The following is a 17,753-nucleotide window of genomic DNA, read 5'->3' as shown; positions in this document are numbered from 1 at the left end:
CCATTATGTCTGCCAGTGTCCCCCCCTTACTCCTTTCTCTTTTTTTCCTGTTTAGGTTTTCTCCCAGTAGATGGATAATTCCTCTTCATTTTTCTTTGCTGATGTTCATTGAAAAACTTTGGTTTTAACAGCAATAATGGAGTGATGGGCAACAGGAGTGAGTGCTATCAAATGGGGCCCCCTTAGGGAGGTTTCCTACATTGCAAAATTTGCACCTTTTACACCTAGTGTTTTTTTTTCTGGGCAGAAAAGCGCTGGCTGTTATCTCGGGAGTGTCTGCATGAAGTGTTTGTGTACGGAGAAGAAAAGCGCTGCACGTCCGTCCTGTCTCTATGACAACAGTCTGTTGACAACGTCCGACACGGCTCCGTTTTTTTAACCCAGCAGACACGGAGCAAAGAGGATGTGAGTACAAGATACGATAAGACAGATAAGACAGCCAAACATCATCTCTGTATGTGGAGTCTTTTTATTTAAACTTTAACACTTCCTCAAAACAGCTGCTGGTACAAACATTTTCTTTAAACATACTAAGTAAACATTCCTGATCCATATAGATATTACTTAGATTGTATTATAGGTCCTTTAATATTACTATAAATATACACAAGAAAAAACGCTGTACAGGCTGAAGAACAAACAACATTTTAGAACATTACTATTCGCAGAAGTATCCAGTCATATGATGACTAAAGACTAAAGATGTGTACATCAACAGGACTCTACTCATCCGTCCATTCTTTGGTCCGTCCGTCCCAAAGCTCCCCATCCGTCACCCAGCTGGGCTTTCAGTGCTGAGCTCTTCCTCGGATCAGTGTTCGCCCTGCTCTCACTCTCTCTCTCTCTCTCTTGTGCCACACACGTTCAGATTCACACTCACACACACACGCTCAGCTCACCGACCCACTCAACATACTCGCTCAGCGTCTGGACAGGTCACCTCCTGTGAGGGAGAGAAACAGCGAGACTGATGGAATCGTAACTTCTCGCTTAGCATGAAATCAAGAAGAAAAATGCTCCCGCTGCAGGAGAAAAGATAAGAGAGCGATTGCCTCTAAAGCTTTCTAACAGCAGGAATTGAGATATTCTTGTACAAATGACTGTTTCATATTGGAACAGTACAGAATGATTATAAATAAAAGTAATAAATGAACTGCAAATGTACAGAAAAGATGCACAAAATGCCACTCCAGTCTTGTGATTGCATGTGTAGATAGCATTGGATGAAAAATGAGGAAACATGCAGGGTCAGACTATACGCGTGGGAGTGTGTGTATATGTGAGAGACCAAACACTATTAAAGATTGATTGCCGTATTGACCAAATCCGTCAGACGAGATGTCCGCATGTGTGTAGCGCTGAAGGCGAATATGAGCTAGGGGGGGATGTTCTGTGTGTCCTGTGTCGCTCCATCCAATTAACTAACGCAATCAGCCATGTTGATGAATGGATTAGCACGTAATTGCTTCAGAGGTGGGATCCTTGATTGAATTATTCATGGTGAGAAAAGGAAAACGTATGTTTCACTCTGATTAGACTGTATGTGCGCGTGTGGATCCGTGTAAATGTATGAATGTCAAAAGCCGTGTGTGTGTGTGTGTGTGTGTGTGTGTGTGTGTGTAGCGTTAATGGAAAGTGACAAAGACATTGTACAGAGAGGCAGAGAAACACTAACAGGTAATTAGAAGAAAACATAAACTTCAATTTGATCCACGACTGAGCAACCGAGCTGATGGAAAGTCCTACAAGCACCTGCTGTCTCACTGTATTTCAGTGGGTTTCCGCATCAGTGGCGATACATAACAAGCAGCACGCTGACATGACCAGAATGACCACAGTCCTGTTTGAACACCTGCTGTGACATCACTGAGTGGGGTGTGGCATCAACCTTAAAGGGTGCAACTAAAAGAAAGCATCCTCTATATATTTTAAAATCTGGATAACTGAAGCAGTGCTTGATTTGATACTCAAGTTATTTAGTTCTTTAAAGCTCATTTAACAAATACTACGACCTGTTGTCAGTGCTAGAGCTCCTCGAGCCAGAGCCTGAAGCTGTGAATATACTCACACAATAAGACCCATACTGTACATAAGTCCAGGTATTTTCCACTTATGAGTCATTGATACTGATCAATCGCTCTTGGTATTATCATAATAACGTAGGATACAAAGACTGTTGAATTGATCAAATTCACATTGAGTTTAAGCCAGTGTAGCAAAATGAGGTGTTCAAAGATAGAAGATAATATTCTTACGTTTGTTCTTCACAGCATTGGCAGTAATAAGGACATTTTTTTCTTACCACTGTAACTTTAGCTGCTTTGCTAAAGTGCTCATGATGGATTAAGATGGGTCTTTGTAATATAGCAATAAGTAAGGTCTTTTACCTGCTTTTTGTAACATAAAAATGAGCATGTTTTTTTTACCTGCTCTTTTGTAATATTAAAAAACACAGAGTAAGGTCTTTTACCTGCTTTTTGTAAAGTGTCTCGAGATAACACTTGTTATGAGTTGACGCTATACAAATAACAATTGATTGATTGATATTAGAATTGGGTTTAGCATTTACCCATCAGTTTTAGGGCTACTGTTTCGAAGCCTTCAAAACTGTCATTTTACTCGTCACCATCTTGTCTTGTGTCAGTCAGAAATGAAACGATTCAGAGCGGAGGATGAAAACACCGCTTCACCTCCGTACTAGTCGAGAGGTCAACATTGAAGAAACTTGTCAATCAAATGTAATAGTGTCGTTTGACTATATCGTCTCTTTAACCTTTAATGGGACAATATTTGTCCTAAATGAATATTATGCTATGTTGCTTAGAGACCTGAAAGTAGTGATTAAGACCATAAACACATTAGGAAAAATGATTACTGAGGTAATAAATCAACAGAAAAGTGGGCTTACTTTTAAACAATCTGACTTTTTGTGTTTTTTGCCTTGGGGACACATCTGCATTGACGCACATGCCAATACACTGTTTAGACTCTGAGTTTATTCCCAGGGTGTGAAGCCCACAGAATATGTGCAGTGATTTCTTTAAGCTGGCCCTCGCTGCATGCGATTCCACTGAAATGTGGGCAGGTCTCCCAGCTTCGCACTAACACATGTAAGACCGTTAGTCACAGTACGGTGATGGTGACTGGTGAGATCAATGATACGATCGGAAAATCAGCATTAAAGCGCTGATCATGGTGCTGAATGAGTCGTGTTGCCGTTTGTGTGAACAAATACACACATTTCTGTCTTTAAACTGTCTACTGTTAACACTTCAGTGAGGGTATTAAGTTAAATGATGCAAGCATACATGAGTGTAGCAATATTTAAAGACAAGTGTTTGGTTAGGTATCTGAACATGTTGTTTTGCATAATTCCACTTCAGTTGTAATGCAGTTATCCTGTGAGAAACATCCAGTATGTCAAAGACATCTTTCGATACTATTTCTTCCAGATTTCTCCGGTTTGTGACATGCCAAGAACATCCAGTCATTTCTGTGTGTCTGCTGGGAGCCTGACGTGTGTAAAATGTGTCCCCTGCAGACATTTTTTTTTACATTTATTTAAATTTTGGGTTCTCACAATGACATGTGGGATGCACATACAAATCCTCACTGCCACACTCATTATTCCCCCACCTTGGCAGCTGGTGCACTCGCAGCTGTGTATGACAGGCAGGACAACTGGCTCGCTCTCCCCGCTCTCACACCGCAGGCTGAGGAAACGGACCGGGTTGTCGGGGTCCAAACGGTAACTGCAGCACTCACACACTGACTGGAGGTAGGGCTCCTGTAAAAGAAGGAGGGAGGGTGAAAAAGAGGTGAAAGAAAAGCCGGAGGGATAAGGTGAACCAAGCCAATTAGGAGAGTGGAATATGTTGGGGAGGTGGTGAAATTCAAGGAGAGGAGGTTGTGAGAGAAAATATGAGAGACGGGGAAAACGGAGAATACAGAGAATACAGAGACGAGGCAAAAAGAAAGAATAGAAAATGACTTTAAGGGGTGTAAGAGTATCGGCAGGAGGAGGCACGGAGAGAAATCAGAACCGAGACTGTATGAACAGCAGTATACAGTGCTGAACACAGAAGAGGTTCTCAATGTACAGAAACATCCAGAATAGATTTACAATCTTTGGAATAAATGGATTACCTGTGGTGAATCTCAAAACACAAAATCACATAAGACACTAAAATCTAAAGCTCCAAATGAACAAACAGAATGATGATAAACCCACAGTACACTGCCCATAACCATATGGCAGATGGACAAAGTTAATTAACAGCTGCAAAAAACAGTCTTGCATTTAGAAGCTCATGACCTATTTATATGTGACCCAGACAGTAATTATGGCATTTACGCATCATTCAGCCAGAAAACAAAAAAAAAGTGAAATAACCATATTTTATGTCCCAGTTTTATTAAGGTTTCTTTTGGGACAGTGGGTAGAGTCAGAGATTGGGGAGGGAGAGAGAGTAGGGAGTGACATGGCGGGCAAGGAGCCACAGATCAGATTTGAACCTGGGCCGCCCGACTGTAGGACCATGACCTCAGTACACGGGCTGTGAAGGATCCACCATGCTACCGACGATCTGACAAGCTGTTTTCAGTCAGCACCAAAGCTGATCCGAGCCAGGCCGAGGAGGTGTATGTTAGCCAGGAGGCTGGCATTAACGCTGCTGATCTAACACACATCTATGGATATTATTAAATGACATTTGTAGAGGGCGGTCACCAAGGCTTTGTCACTGTTGGCGGGCCTGGCATATGGGTCTTCACATGTAAAAAACTAGAAAAGAACTGGAAAAAAAACCTAGAAAAAGTAGATGGCATGCATAAAGGTTTCTAGCCGTGACTAATTTGCAATCCCTGTTTAGGATTAAATAAAAACCTGTCTTATTGTGAATACATTAAATTAATTATTGCAACTATAAAACACATGATTATCAACACAGAGAATATCAGCTACTGTACATAAAACGATATTGGAACATTTTAAATGGCCACCTGTGATCATTTGACTTAGAAGGAACACTTTCTCTCCACCTGATAAATCCTGATTCAACATTGTTTCCTTATAAAGCTCATTTGGATTCTGTTGAAGACTCTCATGTTGAAAACAGTGATTAATGTGTAACATTTAGACTCTTTTAAAATTGTTTCTATAATCCGTGTGACTATTCTTCCGCACCAGTGCTTTTGTAGATCTCAGTGAGTGGTTCGTGTTTCTCTCCTTCCTTATTACTAGGTAGTCTATCATGGTTCACGAGCTAGCCGCTAACACTGTCTGTGTGCTGCTTAAGGCTGACCTGTTAGCTTTGAGTGGGTTTATAAGCCCTTTTACACAAACAAAGCCATCGGCTGCAGCTGGAAACAATGTTATATGGAGAGCTCTGGGTCGGCAAAACACTGTAATGCAGAAATCTTTATGGGCGCCTCCATGCATCAACGGCTGTTAAATTTAGTATCTTGGAGGGACCTTCTCATGTTGTGGCCCTGTATAACCTGTCCTCTTCTTACCCCTAATGAGTCAATATAATATGTAATAACACAAGTGCCAGTCAAGATACTCAGCGGTAATGAAAAATAACCTATAACCGCACCCAGGCAAAGAATTAAGAATCAGTTTAATAGTTTTACTTTTTCCTCACTCTTGAAATACAAAAGCCGGGCCTTGCCGATTTGCATGATAGAGGGACGTTTTTTTCAGTTTTTTTTTTCATGTGTCCAATTAGTCCAGGCAAAGAGCCGAGAAGGAGATTGTGGAAAAGCACAATGGATGGTTGCTGAGAATGATCGATTATAGGAGGAGAAGGAGGAGGTAGGAAGGAAGGAGGAGGTCCAGGATCAGAAACCTTCAACTTCTAAATTGCAGGTGCTAGTCCTTTGAAGGTGGAGAAGTCCACATTGTGTGTGTGTGTGTGTGTGTCTCTGTGTGTGTGTGTGTCTGTCTATCTGTGTGTGTGTGTGTTCATCCAGTGGTGTGGGAAAGAGTGTGATATATTTGTGTGAATTTATTCCTGCTGCTTCCAGTCTTCAGCTGATCAATGAAAAGGGAACCTTGCGACGCCGCCTAGTCACCAGTCACCATCCCTAGTTGCCACAGTAACAGGAGGTAACGACACATTTGGCTGAGCTGATGTTTATTTTTACTAATCTGACTGGCTCTGTTTTAATGGTGGAGATGTGTTGATGCCAAAGAAGAAGAAAGTCGTCATGGTGATGAAGTGATAATCTTGCTGTCTTATGAGGATAAAAAGACAACATGTGAAAAGGAAGAAAAAAAAAACCCTCTCCCATGTGACCCCTGTACCAGACTCATATTCAGAACATCTAAATTTAGATCAGTGGTGACTCAACTGCTGAATTATGTATTTTTGTTTACCTGGCTTCATGTCATCTACTATGTGGAAGGGATCTAACTGTAACCACAGTTGACACAAGTCAGATACTGTTAGCTGTTACCTACAGGTGTGTTGATGGTCTTCATTTAACAATGAAAAAATGTGATTAGGGCAGGTTAAAACACTGCACTGGGGCACATGTTTGACGACAACACACTGATGCCAGAGGGTTGTACTACCAGGCAGGACTAAAGGGTAAGCGGGGTAAGTTGAGCCTCAAACCTGAGCTTTTACTTCCTGATGGAATCTCCCTTTAAAACCTGTTAAGATTACTGGAGCACACCTAAACAGTTCTAAAGGAAGTATTTAACTTTTACAATTATTAAGCTGTATCATTTCTTGATTAACCATACTTGAGTAAATGAGTTACAGTGGCGCACGAAACAACACAGCATTGTGGGAATTTAAATTCATTCACATATAGGGCTTTCACACTGGCAGAAATCTCCTTAAAAAAAAAAACTCCTGATATTTCCAGGAGAAGCTGTATGTGTGAACGCAAACAGCTGAATCTTTCGCTCGGACTTCACCCGGACTTTCTGCTGCGAGACCCCTACTTTTTTTTCCGCAGCAAGTCACAGTGAGCTGATTGGAGAACGCAGCAGGATATTATCCGGAGAATTCAGCTCGAGCCAATAGGAGGGGGGTGTGACGTTTATATCCTGTGACTGGAGTCACTGGAGTCCTCCTTATCTAGATATTTTCAGGAGTGCACATGTGAAAATGGCTTTAGTGATGCAGGATATCTGACCCTCCCCATTATTAGTCCTAGAATTGATTCTGGTTTGCAGCAGGTAGTGAAATTAAAATACCGATTTACACTTTTTTTTTGCCAAAACAGTGATTTGATTTTAGTGACACTTCAGTTCTTGAAAACGTTTAGAATGATCTTCATCAGGTAAGCGCCCCACAATAAGCTGTTGTCATGTTAAAAAGAGGCATTAGTAAAATAATTATATGATTATAAAAATGTCCACAATGAGAAGTTTCCTCACTGTATTGCCCTCGTCATATCCTGGCCTGGTTCTAGATCAAAATGACTTTGGGTGCATCTGAGATTAATGGGGGGTGCAGCTAAGGTGACCGGCAGCAGCAATGAAAAATAGCATAGGATATGGGTCCTGGCCCACATGTGAACCAACAGGTCACATGCACCTGTCATGACCGTCAGATCATGGATGTAATAAACACAATCTGAATCACTGTTCTCAGTTGAAAGCCCTGATTACTTATTGTAAAAAAAAAAAACGGTCTTAGTTTTTTTTTGCCTTTTTGAGGGTGCAGAAATTCTAACTGTAATCTTTTTTAATTATAATGACCTGTTGACTAAAGCAGGCGGTAAATCACACATACACCATTTTATTGCACATAGAACAAACACGGAGCCGGAATAGGAACACCTGTGTTGACAAAAAGACAGTTGATTCCGCTGTCGTGAGAGTTTTACATTTTGTCCAGCCAGCTAAAGCATAGAAAGACGAGCCTTCTCAAACTTACTTCATAACCTGTGCTTATGGAGGAGATTATTTTGACGCATAGTGTGAAGACTGTTACAACAAAAGTAAGAGGATTTGTTCAAATTTGAAGGCAAACAAACTTTTTTTCAAGCACTTAGCATCCACAAGTTTATGCTTGTAGTCTGGTAGACAATTCAGGCTGAATGAATATTGCATAAACTCCTGAGAGTAGGGGCTAAAATTGATCTTTATGATTAAACACAACACAACAGAGTGTGTAGATACTTTATAACCATCAGATTGTCTCTTCTCCCGTTTGGTCCACTTTGCCTGAATGGATTCTCACTGTATTCATTCTTGTCTCTCCTATCGATGTGAGTACTTGTCAATGTCGCCTGTTGAAACAGTAATTCCTTCACCGTGTGTGTGTCGAAGTCTTTTTTGTCTTACCTCCAGGATTACATCAGTCCTGGACAGACAGCGTCCCCTGCAGAAGCTGACCTCCACGTTGTCAAGCCGACAGTCTCCCTTGGTGATGTTCCTGACCTGCAGGTAGCGACGACACTCTGGCACAGGCTCGCCTGACAGAGACACAGAGCAGAGTGAGAGGAGGGAGGAAAACGAGATAGGACAGAGTGAAGGGAGGATTCACAGGCCAGAGAAAAGAAGACTATGAGAAACCAGAAGCAAAAAAATAAAAAAATATTTTGTATGAAAAAGAAAGACAAAAGCAGAGAAGGAGCCGATGAGCTGCTTCCAGAGTGCACAGTGACATTGCCACACTCCCTGGCAGCATGTGACATTTCTTCCACTGGGAGAAAGATTAAAGCCCCAATGTAGGTTAAGTAATGTAATCTCTCACTAATTGGGCACAGCAGTACTTTGCTTTTAGCGTCCTATATAATGAACTATAGAACATTCATATCGAATAAAGTGCTTTAGGAAGTCATGAAATAGAACTGGGGACTGTGAGGTTTTTATATAGTTTAGATTTTGTAGGTTTTGCATGAAGTAGTATGGCAACTGCTCCATTTGTTGTACATTATAATAGATAATGATAATGATCGATAATGGCATCAATAGTCTGAATTTAAAAAAATAACTGTCTGCATGGGTAGCCATTTTCACACATGCGTTACTGATCATTTCTAGGAAAGTTCAGACTGGCCGGCAACTAAAAAAAACCTTAAGAACTTATTCACACATGCACATTCATTACATGCACAGAGATCAACAGGTCGAGTGCCGGTTGTAGAATATGAACATCATCAACCCCTTTTGCTCACTTGCGGTGAGATTTCCCTGCAGGTTAACACATCAGCTCACCCTGACTTCATAAAGGAAATTTAACCAACGGGCTGGCAGCAAAAAATCCCAATAAAGTTTGGGTGAATGGACACGCACTAATGGAGACATGTCAGAGCGAGGGGGAGGTTTAGTGCTTGCTATAGGGCATCTCGGCAGTACTAAGGAAGTGAACTGGCACCTCTCCAGCTACCAGATCAAATCCCCAGACTTGGTCCCCACGGTTCCCAACCCAAGTCCCTACAGACTGAGCAACTGCCGCCCCATTCGGCCATTTACATTCAAATATGGATACGATCACAAATATTCCGGGGATCTGTGCATGTGTGAATACAGCTTATGTTAAACTCACCAGGAAACTGCTTTCGACAGATCGGACAGCAGCTGCCGGGCTCCTCCACCTTGACCTCCCCCTGAAACAGAGATAACATAGATATCATGAGTTGCCTGTTTAGAATTCCGGTTGTCAGTCTTAATGAAAACAGACAGGTGCATGACACGAGAAGTGATGAACAGAAACATCACATAACATCTAGTCATGTGAACAGTCACAGTCATTTTATTAGACAGTTCTCCTTGGACATAACACCTCTGGTAAACATGTCATTCATATGCCACAAACACACTTTGTATATATACAGTCCATCTTTCTTCTTTGGAAAAGAAAAAAAGCAAACCCTACAGACCGAGTGAACAATGCTTCAAAAACCAAAAAGACAGAACACATCTGAAAGGGCAGGGTAATGAATATTTTCTGCTGTTTAGGAAGCCTTTTGCTACATTGTAAAATCCATAGAGAAGAGGTGTTGAGAAAAAAACCTGTCCATTTGAAAACCTTTGTACTGAATTATTTCTTGACCATTCCAGAAGTCCCTTTGAATAGACTTATCTATCTACATTTTGCTATTGTTTAAGGTTTTTTTAAAAGTTATTATTAGCCTTGTTATTGTCTTTATCTGAGGGACAGGACAGAGGGACAGGAATGGAAATTGGGGAGAGAGAGAGAGAGAGAGAGAGAGAGAGAGAGAGAGAGAGAGAGAGAGAGAGAGAGAGAGAGAGAGAGAGAGAATGGGAAGTGACTTGTGGGAAAGTAGTCCACAGATGGGACCTGGGCCTCCCGCCTCGAGGACTGCAGCCTCTGCAAATGGGGCAAACAAAGTAACCACCAGGCCACCGCTGTATTACCATTAATGCGGATGCAAAATGTTTGTGAAAAACAAACATTTTATGAGCCAAACTGGCTACTTTTCAGCATCAGAATCAGCTTACTGGTCAGGTATGCTCTCACTCACTCACACACACAAACACAGAAATAAATGTGTTTTCTGTGAACTGTGCTCTCAACGAACAAAAAAAGTAAAAAACGTTAAATATTAACAATAAACACAAAATAAGCAAAGTCAAGGCTAAATGAGACGATAGTGCAGAGGTGGGTAGTGCAAACATGTTAAGATAACCAGGATAATAAATATGTAATATGTAACAGGTGGTTAATTGAGGTAGAGAGTTTTTGCAGTATTTACATGAAAGGTGTGCATAGATTGATATCAGAGGAGGAGGAAATTAATAAAAAAAAGTATGTAGATGGTTAAGTTATTAAACCTAAAATGAGTTTCAATAGTCTTATGTACATTCAGAGTGGGTGTTTGGTGTCAGGGTTATTTCACAGTGACAGGTCTAACACTCTGTGACTGTTTAGAGTTCATCAGAGTGACAGCCTGGGAGAAGAAACTGTTCTGGAGTCGGGCTGAGGGGAGCAGTCTGAACTGTTTGTGACCGGGGTGTGTGGAGTCTGCAGTGATTCTACCTGCCCGTTTCCTGACCCTAAAAGTTCATCAGATTCATACTGTTTACAAACATGAACCTATAAAACAATGATTGGCTAAGTTTTCTAACTGTCATACAATCCCTGAAGGTTGAAAAAAAACAAAACTGTTCCTTCTTGGACCATGAATATCTGTTCAACATGTCATGGTAGCTTATTAAGTATGTTACGCCTTATTAAGTATGTTTTCTTGTTAGCTTTATTGCTTTATCTTGGACTACTTTAATAATTTGTCTCTGTGTTACATGTTTCTCTTTAGACAACCCCCTCTGGGTTTATTTGGCTCCTCCAGTACATTTCTTTCAAAATGCATATTTTGTTAATTAACTAATCATTATGTACTTTCTGTGTTTTCCATTGATCTATTATGTTTGTTTTTTTGTTTTGCTTTATAAGTGAAATAAAATAAAATACAAATATATAACATAAAAATGGTAATCAATCAAATGGCTGTTGAGATATTTTAAATGTGGTGCAGACTGTCAACGACAAAACTGTTGACATATCAAAAATGTAAGAAATACGACATATACCAATAATGGTACTGACTGTGTTAAAAATACATAAACGAACATCAGTCCAAGTTGTCATAAATCAGAGTGTTATGTGAACCAGGAGGTGGGATCGCACATAGCAGAGGGGAGGAGGGAAAAGGGGTTCAGAGGCAGACGCTCACACTAGCTTAACAGAAAAGGAAAAGAGCAGGAATTAAAAGAGCAAAAAGTCACATTTAGACACAAAAATAGCGAGAGATCGAGACAGTGACGTCAGGACACAAAGGACACGGACAGAGGCAGCACGCCACTGAGGCAGAGAGATCCAGAACAGTCCAGAGACGAGCAGCGTGTCCCGTGGTGTTCCTGTCTGAGAATAGCTGCTGCTAGCATGCAAAGTCGCATACACACACACACACACACACACACACACACACACACACACACACACACACACACACACACACACACACACACACACACACACACACACACACACACACACACACACACACACACACACACACACACACACACAGGAACACTCTCCCTAACTATTCATCCTGCGGACTTGTCCTCCCACTCCTCGCACTGCCACCAGCCTTCCCTCAGGGGTGCAGAGAGCCCACTCACTAAAGAGTGGGAGGTCAGGAAAGGACCATTTTTAAGTCCTTAAGTGAAGATGCAGTATGTGTCTGAAGTGTCTTGTGTGTGATGCAGCAGGAGGTGAGAAAAAGGTGAGAAATGCCGAATCCTAGTTAATTACAAAGGAGGGGTATATGTCATGTAAAGTGAAGGTGCGTTGTTAACATGCTGTGAGATATAAATCAGACACTATAAATACGTCTGGTGCAGAACAAGAAGTAAGAGGAGTCTGTGATTGACAGCGAAACATTGCTTTTATCACCAGAATTTGCTCTCCAACCTTTCAAAAGAGTCTCCCAGATGAGAAAAGAGGCATGCTGGGAGATTTCAACCAACAAACCAATAAGCTTAACTGTTAGGAGAGTCCTAAATAACAAGACGCACTGTCAGGAGAGGGAACACAGAGTATTCCATGACCTTTTTATATTGTCCAGGATAAAGAGTGCTTTCCCTGACGGCAACTTAGTGCAGCTGCAGGAGGTGAGGGATTTGAGACCGCAAGCAGTGCATCGGCGTAGAGACCAGTGTACACCACAGGTGAACGCTCGCTAGACTGTCTGCTGTGTGGAGCTTACTGTGCAATCAACCTCTCCTTTAAAGTCCTGGATGTCAGCAGAATGTATTTTTACCCTGGCCTTTATTCATTGCCGGTGTGCTAAAGATATAAATTCAGCTCACTGTGTCAAGGATGAGACAGACTTTCTACTGTGACTTTTCTCAACTTCATCACCATGGAGATCATACGTTTCTTTTTTTTTTTCATTGTGTAACCTTTTTATTTAAGGGGTTATTTTATGTGGACTTAACAAGCATATTTGTCCTTCTTGAATACCTGGTATCTAGCTATGCAGCTTGTTTTGCTGCTATTTACCCATATAGATATATATATATATATATAGTGGAGGATGAGTAACAACTTCTTCAAACCAACCTCCAGTGGTCCAGAGTCAGAAATGTAGTTAGATTTAATATGCAGATGGTTTGAGATTTCAGTTAGTTTGTTTTCTGTTTCCACTTCACGTATATTCTATTCAGAGAAATGTTACATCCTATCTTGCTTTAGAAACAGAAATGTGCTATAGACACAGTCTATCAATACTAAAAAAGACATTATTTCTGGAAAGATGTGCTGTCCTTCTGATGTGTTTCTTTCAATATAGGGAGCATTTTTTGATTCCCAGTAATTGAGCACATGCATTATTGACACTAAGCTCAAACTCTCCTGCAAGATGACCAGCTGCTTACTTCCTATAGACCACAGACTGTAAATATTAATGGAGGAAGCCTGAGTGACGTCACTCATCTGTTACGGCAGGGAGCTCCAAAGGCTCATCAGCAGCAGCCGCCATGCTGGAAATCCTGTCTCAGCATAACTTTCAGTCAACCCAATGACAGGCTGAGAGCTGGAGCTGAGGCGGATTTTAAGCCTCTTGACAAACCGTTACATCGCGCCCACCTTTAAATCATGTCAGCTACGTACCTAAATATGGATAACATATATCAAAAAATAGATCCCAAGATGACAATAAATAATGTTTTTTTGTACCAGGCTGAAAACATGTTTATTTATGCTGTAAAAACTGTTTTTTTTTTAAATTTGGTGTGTATTTGACTTCTGGTGTTCCTGGAGCCAGCCTCAAGCGGACACTCCATGTACTGCAGGATTTTGCACTTCCGCATTGGCTTCATTTGTCAACACCAGAGTTTCCTGCTTGTTATAGACCCATGACGGAACAGTGTGTGCGAGACGAACACAGAGTCCTTATTTTCTGTGAAAGAGCTGTAATCATTCTGAGTCATCAGCAATGACTGAGAATGATCTAGCCCTAACCTGACCCCAGCTCATTCAAAAATGGATTAGTACATAGAAAGAACAAATTCTGAATTTAATATTACCCGTTTAATGTCCATGGATTGTTGGTTTGTGGTTTGCACACAGCACTTAAAATTTCTCCCCTTTAATGGGTCAATTGGGGCCTTTTGCCATGGAAGTTGTAAATCACCTTGCACATTAGGCTGAAACAGTCGGTCGATGATTCAATAAGATGATCAATAGAAATGTAGCCCACATGTTGTTTCATTATTGATGAATGATTTAGTGAATTTGAAAGAAAAACTGCCAAATATATAGCTTGATTTTCTCCAATCTAAGAGTGACTTACGTTTCCACGATTAGAATAGAATGAACTCAGTGTCTTTGTGTGCATCTGCAAAACAATTATCCTTGTTATTGTTACACAAAAATGCATTTCGCTTCATACAACAAACACAGACTGACAAATCGATATTTGCACGTGCATTGAATTTAACATTAACAAACGTACTGATGCATGCCAGAACAGACTTGACTTCTTACCGCACATGACCTTTCACAATAAGATTTTCTCATTTTCTTGAACTGATTTCAAATTTTAACTTCAACATGAAGTTGTCTTTACGTACAAAACATGTTGCCATTTATTTTTGCAAAACAGGTATCCACCTTTGCAGAAAAAGCTGATACAACCCATGCTGCAAAAACTCACTGATGCATGTCGAGAGACCAGGTTATAGGGTATTAATGGGAGGTAAAGGCTTTAGAATAAAAAGTGCAGGCTGGTGGGAGAATCCGACAGTCAGGTATTGATCTCCTTCAGCCAGTGACTTGGAGAAAACATCCCACACATTCTTGAGGGAGCAGAGCGTCCCCCCCCCTTGCTCAGTGTAATCAAGGCGAGAAGCTTTGTGAACTGTACCACCCCACACAGGCAGTGGCTATTGAATGGACTGATGCGTTGGTCTTGTTGACTGATGGCACCTCAATAATGAACCTTCATCTAATCTGTTTATCAGTGTAAGGTTGCAGTCACTCCTGCAGATCAGCAAATAACTGGAACTTAAGAGTAGAACAACCTGTCGGCCCAATTCAGCCATTCTAAACCCAATGGTAAAGGTTGTCCATAAGATAAATGGGCGGATATATGTAAGGTCTGCTGGGATAATTACAAAGGTAGGAAAATCTTCTCTGTAATCGTTGCCTTTCCTTATATTAAATACTGCGGTAGCTTCACCTCTGTAAGCCTTTTAAAATCAGTCAACTGGAACATTCTGATAAGGGAAGATTGGTTGAAATGGCTGCAATGGAGAAATGGCTCTGTAATGACAAAGCTTAGTGTTAAGCTAAAAAAGAATGGCACCCGCTGGCCCCATAAGCTACACATCCCAGCATTCATATAAGGAAAGATAGTTGGTGAAACAATGGATCAAAACTCGGTGCAAGGGCTGCATCTGATTGAATCTATCTTGCAATGATGAAGACACCGATAATTATTTAAGTGCTTTTACTCCTCAACTAGTAAATGATCGTGTCGGCCTTGCAGACAAATCAAAGACAATAGACTAAACTCAGTGTACAGTGAAGAATATAAGTCTATTTCTTCAAGTCAGACGGTAAAAAAAGTGTTTTTCATTTTACAGCCGTATTATGAAGTCTGAAGTGCACAGATTCTTTCCTTAAAAGTAGCCCAGAATACAGAGTATGATTATGGGTTTGACAAAAGCACTTCTTTTGAAAGTAATCCAACTTAATCACTGCTAGTTTATGATGGATTTTTAGAAAAAGTTCTTGAAGAGCTCTGGTTTCTGTTGCGCTGTTTGCAGCTAAACATCAGTGCTTAACCCTGCCTGTCCCTGTCCAGCTGCATTCTGAACCTACATTAGACAACTGCCCTTATTAACACTGAACAGCAATTAAAAACCTTTATTACTAAAAGCACTGACTGACGGCACCCAGCCGTTTGTATTTCACCAGACAAGGATTTAAATGTGCTTAAAGTGAAGTTTAGTCCCACCCCCTATAAAAAACTATGAGTGATCTTATTCATTTTGAATGTAGGACACAGAGCTACGAAAATTGTTCATTACAGCACTGTCAGAAAAAGATGATCACATCATTAACAGGTGCCCCAACACATTTAAATTCACATTTTATCCAAGACATAGGATTAGCATTGTGATACGTTGAAAGATCTCAGTGCCAGTGCACTACAAGTTGCCCCTGATTAACACACGGTATAACTGGGACAATAATAACTATGAGTAGTTCAAATTTGAGCCAGACCGATTAATCAGCTCGCCAATAATAATATCGTCCGATATTAGCTTATTCAGTGATTATAGGTTTCGGCTCATTTTAAAGATGTATTCACCAGTCAAATAGCATTTCATTTGAGTTTCATTGTATTAAACTAGCATCTCTTTCACCAGCAGAGTGTGCTGTATAAATTACAACAAACATTATAACTCCCCAGGATGTCATGCGGTGATGCACGTACATGAACAGTTACTTTCCAGTTGAGTGACCGTCTTGTCTTCCTTCTATGGTATATCTTTTCAACAAGTGTTTGATAACTGCATTCGAGGGATCAATGGGACAAATGTGAATATCTATCTCTAAAGAGCGAACACAAATCCAAGAAAGATATCGGCAGAAGTATCGGTATGTGGTACTTTTTCTCTCCCCAATATCGCTATCGGCCCCAAAAATGTCCATATCGGTCAGGCCCTTGTTCAAATACCAAATCGGACAGATGATCTTCAACGTAGCACTAAGTGTCAGTGTGTGTGTCTCACCTCATCACAGTGAAGTGGAGGACATCTTAACTGGCACAGTTTTCTCCCGTTCACGCAGCGGCATGACAGACAGCCTTCATCCCACTCCGCTCCTGCCTGTCACAAGAGACACACACACAATGAACAAAACAAATCGTACTCACTTTGACTTACTACCAAAATGCAGGTGATATGAAGGTGTGTCAAAAGCTTGTTAGACTCTCCTAATGCACATTCACTAATATGAGTGTGCATTATGTAAAACTGGACATATATTCAGGATCTATTTATCTCTTCTGGTTATACCCTTTGGCATAATAAAGTAATGTAGGGCTTTAATGATGCTGTAATTACTACGACACATAATAGATACTTACATTCTACAGCATTAATTGTGTGAGTGTGTTGGCAATGGGAATCATTAACAAGGCTTGGTTTTTAGCCGTGTAAAAGCACCCACTTCGACGAGCTTTCACAACTCACATTAGGCATAAGAGTCATGAGGTGGTTGATTAGAAAACCCAAGAGGGTCTTTAAATGGACATCAGTCGTCAATGTCTGACAGACGCACACCGCAGAAACAGAGCAGACAGAAAAAGAAAGAACTAGACGGATAGAATGAATGGAAGGGTTAGAGGCTGGAGACTGGTGGAGAGAAAAAAAAAAGAGAAAAAGGGATGGAGAAAATGAGCAGTAGAACATTAATCCTGTAAATAGGGAGATGAGGGAATAGTGAAAGATAAAGCAGATGTAACGGAGGGAAAAGAAAGGAACAGAGAATGAAAGAGAGAGTCCTGAAGAAAAAAAAAGATCAAGAGGAGCGGATCTGACCTCTTGTCAGTTTATGATTAATTCTTATAATCCTATAATATCCCCACCGTCATAAATAATTCCTGGCAGGCTAGCCCTGTTGCGCTCCCAGTGCCGGCTTTCTACGGCGCTACATACATAATTGATGAAGCCGAGGGCTGGAGAGGCATTGTGGTGTAATGCTGCCCGAGGGCATGTCACTCATCTTCTAATGGGCCCTTCTTTATGA

The 17,753-nt window shown here is 40.9% G+C and overlaps 1 protein-coding gene across 1 annotated transcript in view; it reads right to left on the bottom strand.

Moving 5' to 3' along the window:
* Positions 1–449: 449 nt before the first annotated feature.
* sspo (SCO-spondin) overlaps positions 450–17,753 on the bottom strand; it is an 84,276-nt gene continuing 66,972 nt past the window's right edge. Inside the window, 5 exon segments of the mRNA XM_061065120.1 lie at positions 450–943; positions 3,637–3,787; positions 8,306–8,436; positions 9,513–9,573; positions 16,736–16,831. Of these exon segments, the coding sequence (XP_060921103.1) occupies positions 921–943; positions 3,637–3,787; positions 8,306–8,436; positions 9,513–9,573; positions 16,736–16,831 (462 nt within the window). The 3' untranslated portion in view covers positions 450–920.

The sequence above is a fragment of the Labrus mixtus genome, chromosome 19 (genome assembly GCF_963584025.1).
Source record: "Labrus mixtus chromosome 19, fLabMix1.1, whole genome shotgun sequence".
In the NCBI taxonomy this organism is placed as follows: Eukaryota; Metazoa; Chordata; class Actinopteri; order Labriformes; family Labridae; genus Labrus; species Labrus mixtus.
Note: the sequence above shows the minus strand (reverse complement) of the source record. Positions and strands in the feature narration are given on the sequence as shown.